Raw genomic sequence first — 9503 nt, forward strand, 5'->3', positions numbered from 1 at the left:
ACCGGAAGTCAGGCTCGCGGGAGGAGTTGAGAAAGCAGGAGAGGAAAGCAACACATTATCAGAGTTGAAGGAAACCGGGCACAGGGCTCAGCTGGACACTAGCCCTTGACAGGATGACTACCGCCTCAATTACACGGGAGGAGAGGGCGCAAACACTGTTGTTCATCCCCACACTGCAAGGGGGAGCTGAAGCCCGGCGGTGGTGGCGCAGGCCTTTAATCCCAGCACTTGGGAGGCAGAGGCGGGAGGGAGGATCTGTGAGTTTGTGGCCAGCCTGGTCGACATAGGGCATTTCAGGCCAGGTAGGACTACATCGTGAGACCCTGTCTCAAAACAAACACAAAATGAAGAACTGAGGGAACCACACACCACAGGAAGACACCGGGAGCACAGCGGGGAGCCAAGCAGGCAGAGCGGCATTTTCTCTCCCTTGCCTGCTCCAAAGCTGCGCCCCAGGACTCCGCCTGCTGTGGAACCTGGTTACCTCACAGCAACGTTTCCTTTTGTTAGCTCGTTTATGTAGCACACACGGTCTCAAGCTTGCAGTCCTCCTGCCTCAGCGTCCCAGGTGCTGGGACCACACGTGTGTGCCACCACACCTTACTCCTTTTTCTGTTCAGTTCTATCCCACCTGGCCGCATCACTTGCTTCTTATTTATTCACACATATTTTGTGGCAGGTATTTTGTGCAGTATGTCACTCAGACACATGTGTTCTCCCATTAGTTATTGAGTCCAAAAATCAAGTATTTTAACGTCATTTATCCATTGAAGCAAATATTCTAAGCTGATAGACTGTTTACACAAACACCCGGAGCTTTGCAACTCCATCATCAAAAACTGCTTCAGGTTTTTCATTTCTGTCTTTTTTTTTTTTTTCCTTTTTTTTAAAAAAGACAGGATCTCATGTATCCCAGGCTGGCCTCAAACTATGTAGATTAACATGGTTTTTAAGCACTGTCTCTACCCTCCGATGTGCTAAGGTTGGAACCCAGAGTTTTGTGCACGCTAGGTAAGCACTGTACCCGGGACATTCCTAGCCTCCATGGCAGGTTGTAGAACTACATTTTAAAAGCCAAGTCAGAGATCTGATGCTAAAATGGAATTAGTTTAATTTCAAACTTGTAAAACAGATTGCTCCTTGCCCTTTAGAACTATTAATATTTTTCATCATTTTAATTTTCAAATTAAGCTAACTAGATGCAGAACATCATCAGCAAAGACACTCTGTGAGGAATGCCATCTTGTGGTGGAGACACTTCAGGTCAGTGACAACCTGTAATCCAGAAAGTAAATATTCAGGAAATACACACAGAGCAGCTAAAATCACTGCCACTACACAGCAATGGACATTAAGCATTTGCATTAATTTGAGTGGGTTAGGTGCCCAAAAATGTTTATTAAATTTGAGACAAATAGGAACAGACTTCAAATAATATAGAAAAGCTGTTGTCTATAATTGTACTTTTATTAAAACTTTTAAGCATTACTGATTTTGGAACCCCTTCCTCTTGAAGTGGGTGATTTATTTCTGTGTACGACTCCACAGTTCTGCTGATGGCTACACCGAGTTAAATGCTGGCTCGACTTTCAGACTTTCCCAGCCTAACTACAAAGACCCTAAGGGCAGTGAGCAGTCTGCCAACTCCAGCTGGGCAATGTGGAGACACGGAAGCAACCACTGTCCCAGCTGGAGCTTGAAAGGGTTAAAACAAGATGGCTCCAATCTTAATGAACTAACTTCCTATTTCTGCTGTGTGAGTTAACTATCTCAAGCAACAAACGGTTTGAACAATAAACAGCAAATGGCTATAGATGCAGTACTTAGCTGTGCTTAAAGATTTTAAATGCCAAGCTAGATACCAGCATTTTGTTCCTCTAAGAAGCGGGGTGAAGGAGAAACTGTCAAATCCCCCACAAGCAGAGAATGAAGCTTGGCAGCACCAGGTTCCAGGGGCAATGCTGGAAGGTCCCTTCTGGAGGACCCGGAGGTCACTCAGGTGTAAGGTCAGGCCCAGGGGTCAGGGCGCTGGAATTCCAACAGATGCATACAAAACATTTATACAGAACAAAACGCTACTGTAGTCCCAACCAACTCTCAAGATTTATTTTTGCTTCTTGCCAAGAAAAATACTCTACTCAGACTTCCTTATGAACTGATTTTGGATCAGTTTTTCCACATGGCTCTTCAGGGCGTTCACGTCAGCTGCACAAACCTGGTAGTCCATCTTCCCTTGGTGCTTCATTCTCTCTAACAAAGCCTCATGAGGCGGTGGTAATGCATTGTACGAACCCAGTAAGTAAAGCTGGCTTGATGACGTCTGGTTGAGTTCTTTAATCTTCAGGGCCTGCAGGATAGCGGGTGCAAACTTCGAGTAGTGAGCTGTCGATGAGATGATCACCGGGCAGGTTTTGTCTTTCATCCTGTCTGCAACCACCTTTGCAACAGCCGTGTGTGGATCCAGAATATACCCTGCCGTGTTGTAGGTACTGCTGATGGCTGCGAGGCACTCCCCCTCAGAACACCAGTCAGCAACAAAGTCCTCCTGCAGCTTCTGGACGAGCATCTTCTCTATCTGGAAGTGAAGTTGGCTCTCTAACTGATTAAATAAATTTGCCATTAACTGTCCATCTTTGTTAGCCATCAAGTATAAATGTCGCTCCAGGTTTGAAGATTTGAGAATATCTATTGATGGTGAAAAGGTCGGTGCTAATTTCCTATCCCTTAGATCATAATGTCCAGTTTTTATGAAATCCGTCAAAACATGGTTCTGATTAGAGGCACAGATGAATTTTCGGATAGGGATCCCCATCATCTTGGCATAGACTGCTGCTAACATGTTCCCAAAGTTTCCTGTGGGGATGCAGACATCTACTGGGCTTCCAAAGGAAATAAACCCTTGGCTAACAAGATCAAGATAGGCAGATGCATGATAAACTACTTGGGGAAGCAGCCGAGCCCAATTTATAGAATTTGCTGAACTTAAGACTGTTCCATATTCCACAGTCAGAAAGCCAGTAAAATCAGAATCATTAAATATTTTTTTAATAGCTGTCTGGCAAAAATCGAAATCTGACCTGACGCCTATTGCCCATCCGTTTTCTCTCTGACTGCCAATTATCTGTGCTTTTTGAAAACTACTCACTCCATTCTCTGGGAAAAATGTGACCACAGCTGTCCTTTGCTTGTCACTTTTACTAAGGTGGCTAAACCCATTTAAGACCGCACTCCCCGTGTCTCCTGCAGTCGCTACAAGGATCACATAATTGCAGCTTGGTGGGATACAGTAGGCAAAGATGTGAGGCATGAGCTGTAAGGACAGATCCTTGAAGGACCCTGTGGGCCCGTAGAACAGCTCCAGGATGAACTGGTTGCCCGACAGATGCCTGACGGGGGCAATTTTGGAGCAGGCGAAGTTGTCCCCGTAAGCAGTTTCAATCATTTCTCCCAACTTGGTGGCCGGTATGTCTGCAGGGTGAATACACCTTTCCAGAAGGATCTGTGCTCTTTCTATGTAGGTCGCTCCTATTAGGTTTTTCCACTCCCCACAGCTTAATTTCGGCAACTCCTTCTCAGGGACAAAGAGTCCGCCATCAGAAGCCAATCCCTCAATCACAGCTTCACTGAAGTATTTTGGTGGAGGCTTCTTGTCAAGGTCTTTAGGACACACGTGCCTTGTTGAAATGAATGTCTCTGAATCCACATCTTGGTATCTTTTCACCGCGTCCAGCACTCTATCAGCAACCTCCTCGGCGGAAGCCCCGCTCTCACAGAAGACTCGAGTGTCGTACCACTTCTTATAGTACAGTCTTGTGTGCCGCAGTAAGTCTCTCAGGGATGCTCCAGAGTTCTGACCAACAATCCTGCCAGCTTTCAGTGATTTCAGACGACTAATTATATCCACTAGAGGCACATCCAAGTACACAACAATCCCATTTTTCTTCAGATGCCACATACTAGCATCATGCATGGGATTGGATCCACTGAGGGAAATCACACTTCCAGATGCTGACAAGTTTAACACGGCTTTTCCTTCCTCTTCTAAAAATTGCTCATTACCAACATCCTGCAATTTTTCAGAAGCGCTCATCTTCCAGGTTTTCTCCAGGATGTCATCGTCCACGTCAATGACACAACGGCCTAGTTTGTGACCTATTATTCTGCCTACCGTCGTTTTCCCTGCACCAGGAGGCCCCATCAGGATAATATTTTTGTCTCCAACAAGAGAGTGGATTGAGCGCCATGACTTCCCTGATCCTGCATACGCAAAGGCCCGTGAGAGCAAGCACTGTGTGTGAGTCCTCACGATAACCGGTACACTGGAAAAACACTTCTGCGTTATCTGTTTCAGGTGCTGACATCTGGTAAAGTTCAGCATTTCTTTCCACTTTTCTGTCTGAGCCAACCTAGGGTTGACTTTAGACCCTTTAAAGACATAAAGACATTTAGTTACTTACTTCAAGAAATGTTTAAAATCCCGAAAGGATTGAATATATTCATGCCTTCAACACATAAGACGTTCAAAATATTTCAAACTGATGGACACTTAAGAAGTATTATAAGAGTATACTATATACTATCTTTCTTAATAAACTGATATAATTATGACATATTAATTACACAAAGCAGTGAGCTTCACTGAGCCACTTCCATTAAGCTTTCATTAAACTCAGATTGCCCTTTCTCCACCCCTTCCCATCCCTTCTGCCTCTCCTCTCCCATTCCCTCTCCCAGCCCCTCTTCTACTCTGACGTCTATTTGGTTGTCAGAAAAAAACACACAGTATTTGCTAATATCATTTCAAATTTCAAGACACCAATAAAATGAAACTTTAAAAAAATATGTATGACTCCCAGGGTGTTACAAAGCAAAGGTTAACAACAGAAATCTTATTCAGAAAATGTCCCAACACGCGTCCTCATAAAGACACAGTAATCCCACTGGCGTCTCTCTTCCTTGTAGGAACACTGTGACAAAGACAGGGTCACGATTTGCTGGCTTATAACACATGCGGAGAAAATGTGGAGTTGTAGTAACAAGTACCTGCAACTCATAAAAGCTGAGACAAACTCTTAATATTCAACTTATCTTTATGATCATTTTGATAGATTATCATTATTTATTAATTTCTTATAAAATCCACAACAGGAAACTGGAATAAACAAGCACACTTGCTTATAAGATGCATACACAATTTTCCAAGCTGCAGTTCCACATGTGTCCTTTTCTCCCCCGTCTGTCTTTAACCTGCAGACTCCTGAGGGTCACGTTGACATTTTGATATTCGATGCCTTTAAAAGGCCATAGTGAAATGGAAAATGTGCCAAAATTAATAAAGACTAATTAATGAGGCCTTCACTTTCATTTATGTTCCTGTAAGCATTATTAATGGTGAGACTTAATTCTAGACTTCAAAGAAAGAAACTCATGAGGATATTCAATGATGAAAAGAAAACTTTTTTGGCATATGGAGACGATCTACAATTGTTCACATCAATTGCCTGTCTTTGGAAATGTACTCATCCTTAAAACATGCCAAATATCAAATATTTTGCTATAATAAAATTTTATTTAATAGCTTGCAATATGTCTTAAATTGACGGAGATAATTGTATAGGCATGCTCTCTGATAGAACTAATATGCAGTAAACTGTATCAAAAATTAAGTAGAAAACTATAAAAAAATTTCCAACAGTATACTGTTATTAATACTACCTAAACTCTGTTTTGCAATAAAATCTTCAGACTATTTTTAAAAAGTTAATTCTGAATTTTACTTACAAGCACTTCAACCTATCAAGAGAAAGAATTCATTTCCCACTGACTTTGTATGCTGCTGTGTCTAACTCCATTGAAGTATAAACGCAAAATAACAGGAACCATAGATGAAGAGTTTAGTAAGACCGAGGCAAAGCCAATCTTTGAAGAAAGTAGGGTCTATAATGAAAAAGAATTTCAAGTTAATCAGAACTTTATACAGTATCACAAAATTTCATGTGTAAATACTTCAAAATGGCACCTGAAATTTGTAAATCATCTATTACTGAATGATTAAGATATTGGGCTTTTCTTTATTGCAACATTTATAGTATAACAGCAAAGAATTTTGCTAGCAATAAAGAAGGCATTTTTACCACTAAGCAATAAAAGACAACATAACCATAACCAGGACTGGAGAGATGACTCAGAAGTGAAGAGTACTTGTTCCTGCCTAGGACCAGGAATTGATTTCCAGCACCACACAGCAGTTCACAACCATCTGTCAATCTAGTTTCCAGGATCTGGTGCCCTCTTCTAACCTCTCTGGACACCAGACAGGCACACGATACACAGATATCTATGTGAGTAAAACACTCGTACATATAAAATAAAATAAAAAGACAATATAACCAAATAATAACAACTGCAAAATCTTTCACCGTGACATGTGATTTTTAATCACTTAATTAGATGTTTAATGAGGGGCTGACCAGTTAACTAAAAGCTATGAAATAAGGACCTAAATGGTTCTTTCAGATTTTTTTTAATCCACCCAAATTATCATGAAAAACCTATAAGCACCTGCCATCCACTTACACATCTTAGCTACTGAAAAAGGTTCGTGATAAATTCAAAGGTGTATTCTGGTGACTAGCACAAAAATATTAACATTAATCATTGCCAGTCAATGACAACTATCAAAGAATCTGTAGACCAAATTGAAATTATCCAGAGATAAGGCTAGGCATATCATTTATAAATTTTCAGAGAGAACAATGGTGCTTACCGTAAATTACAAACAATTTTTGCCATGTAGTCTGATACACTCTTTAGAGTAAAGCAAAGCCTAGAGAAAACTTTAACTTAAATCACTAAGCAATTTACAAAACTGCACTCTGGTGCTGTGTGTTAGCACTACCTGTTTTTAAGGACACTGTGCAAAACAGCATAATTAATCTATTTATGACAGGTACACTCTTAGGTACACACATGCATCAAACAACTCACATCACACTCACACGCACATACACACACACACTGCCGGAACTGTGTAACACCTGAGTTTCTGTTTGTTTTTATTGTTTTCATGGATAATTAATCTTCCATGTTTGATTCAACTTTATATCGGTTTCTTGATGTCCATTCCATAAAGAGCAGACAGTGGAAAAGCAGACACACGCATATTAACTTCCCTTATCTTCTCCTGTCTTCTGGCCTCACCCTCCCTAAGCTCCAATTTTACCCTTTATCTCATTTCCTCTTTCCAAACGACATTGGGAGAGCACGGTAAACACAACTACTATGGAGCTGAATTTATAAATTATGCTGCAGTACCATTTCACAGTAAATGTTCTCTTTAGGCTAGCAGAAGGCAAGCAAGTGCTGTGACAAGCCCAATAGAACGCTTTCTAAAGAAAAACTGTACACTACATACTAGATTGTGTTTTGTAATATTTAGTCATGAGAATGACTCTGAAGCCTCTCTCCCAGGTCTTAGCTAAGCTAATTAAAGGTCAGAAGATGGAATAATTCCCAGTTGTAAACTGGGCCTTCACTACAGTTGCTTCTCATTCGGGAGTTGGGCGTTCTAATGCCGTCTCTCTCCCTGAACTGCTGTGCAAGGCCACTTGCTCTTCATTCTTAGGTGAAATGCCAGGGTGGATTCCTACAAGCCTTTAGGCTCAATCCTTTTTTCCAATAAATAATATATTAATGTTATTTCATATGCATATCTGTTCAATGACATTACATACACTGTTTATTAAATACTATGAACTAAGCCAACGGCACTCTAACTCATGCCTAAATGAAACCCATCCTAACATACCTGTTTTCTCTGTGAAACACACCAGCCTCTTCATACTTGGAACCACTATAGAGCAACTGAGGACTCAGTTTAGGACCTGTCTGAGTGGCCACTGAAAGCATGAGAATGCAGAACCCGAGGCACCAAAAACATCTGTTACTGAAACCCCAAACAACCAACACCTTTGACTTCAGCTGGGAATGTGCACATACCACATTCAAAATTTTCACTGCCATGTGCAAGTTCACCAATGACTAAACCTGTGTGACCAGATATTGATTTGGGGGATTATGAATAAACTTGAACAAACAGGAATTAACATATAGAACCCATGAATGATGTGGGTTAACTTATACCATTTCCTGCATTGAAGGCTGTATTCTCACATCTTTTCCCACGTATTCGACTCCTTCCAATTAGAACAAATATAAGCTTTGGGGCATCACTGTGGCTCCAACCACTGGCTTAGCTAGCTAATTCCCTGGGTTCAGTCCTGAGGTCAGGAAGGTATGTATGTCTTGGCTAATGATTATCAAGTTGATTAATTCTATGAATTCATAATTCAAACTTTAGCAAGCACAGGAGCAGACTCCCCTGGAGAATTTTTTTTTATACATGTTAAACAAAAAGAAGAGCAACCATTTTTTCCCAAGGCCAAAATGGGTAATCTCTGTTTATACCTGTTTATATAAAACATTTTTCTTAAAAACTCAATCTGATGTAAAATAAGGAGAATCTTTCCCCCAAAAGGTCATTCATCTGAACTATGGACTATCCAGAAAAATTAAATTCTATCAAATCGAAAAACAGAAAATTAAATTTATTCTTTATTCTTATAGAATAAAATTTAGCAAGAGTCTCACATTAGCATTTACATTGAGCGAAGCCTTCCAAGTAGGAACTGAAAAGCTCACTAAGCCACCAGGCCATTTAACCCATCCACTAGGCAGTGAGAACTGCAGAAGTGATGCGCTACGACTTCCCTGCTGGACACCTTCCCAGTGGATTCAGAGCTACGGATTTTCTCTCCCCAAGTACAGAGTGTGGCTGGGGCCAAGGCTTCTAAATGAGCGTGCAGATACTAGTGCATATGGCTCAAAACGGAATAAAAGCACTTCTCGGAGAGCGAAAATAAACGTCAAAAGGGGATTAGGGGGCTGAAACCTGGGCAAAATCGGAGGCCCTCTTGTAAATGCTGGTCCTGCTGGCGCAGGCTCGCACTCGCGCCCGCGCTCCCGAGACCTAGCGGAGCACAGGGCGGGCCGCGGGGACCGGTGCGACAGGTGGATGGCCTCGCAGGGCCAGATCGGGGGCGACGGAGAAGGATATGAGGGTAACGCCCCGCGCCAGCCTTTCTTTCCTCCTCCATTAACTCACCAAGTAAACCACCCAGAGAAGACCAGGGAGAGGAAGGGGAAAAAGAAGCAGCTTCGGCACCGCCAAGGTAGCCTCAGCCGGCACGCCCGCCCTAAAGCCGCTGCATCTGCGCCTGCGCCGACTGCGCCGCTAGGTCGGCCACGTGACCAACACGTCCCGCCCACTGGCCCGCGGCTCCTCCCCTTCCCCCGCACGGGCGGGGCCTGCGTGTTGGAGACTTGTGTGACGCCTGCGCACCAGCCATGCCCCGTGTTGTAGAATTTTTCTTCCCAGATGCACTGAATAAAAAAAAGAAAAAAAAATTGAGTGGTGGTGGTGGTGGTGGGGCATTATTTTCAAA

General features: G+C 42.3%; 1 protein-coding gene across 3 annotated transcripts; it reads right to left on the minus strand.

Annotated features, from left to right (window-relative positions):
* Positions 1-1446: 1446 nt before the first annotated feature.
* Thnsl1 (threonine synthase like 1) lies at positions 1447-9301 on the minus strand. Of its 3 annotated transcripts, XM_048460967.3 has the most exons (4): positions 9164-9265; positions 7808-7945; positions 5782-5937; positions 1447-4425 (listed from the first exon to the last, which is right to left on the minus strand). In XM_048460967.3, the coding sequence occupies exon 4, from the start codon at positions 4376-4378 to the stop codon at positions 2135-2137; it is 2244 nt and encodes a 747-aa protein (XP_048316924.3). In that variant the 5' UTR covers positions 4379-4425; positions 5782-5937; positions 7808-7945; positions 9164-9265; the 3' UTR covers positions 1447-2134. The 3 variants fall into 3 exon arrangements, with proteins under 3 accessions (XP_048316924.3, XP_048316922.3, XP_048316927.3); XM_048460965.3 differs by lacking the exon at positions 7808-7945 and having other exon boundaries at positions 9164-9301; XM_048460970.3 differs by lacking the exons at positions 5782-5937; positions 7808-7945 and having other exon boundaries at positions 9164-9289.
* Between the last annotated feature and the right edge of the window lie 202 nt (positions 9302-9503).

This window comes from Myodes glareolus, chromosome 14 (assembly GCF_982192425.1).
Source record: "Myodes glareolus chromosome 14, mMyoGla1.1, whole genome shotgun sequence".
Lineage (NCBI taxonomy): Eukaryota > Metazoa > Chordata > Mammalia > Rodentia > Cricetidae > Myodes > Myodes glareolus.

Excerpts from the sequence above, each read along its gene's own strand:
- Thnsl1 (XM_048460965.3), bottom strand. The coding sequence starts at position 4,378 with ATGCTGAACTTTACCAGATGTCAGCACCTGAAACAGATAACGCAGAAG.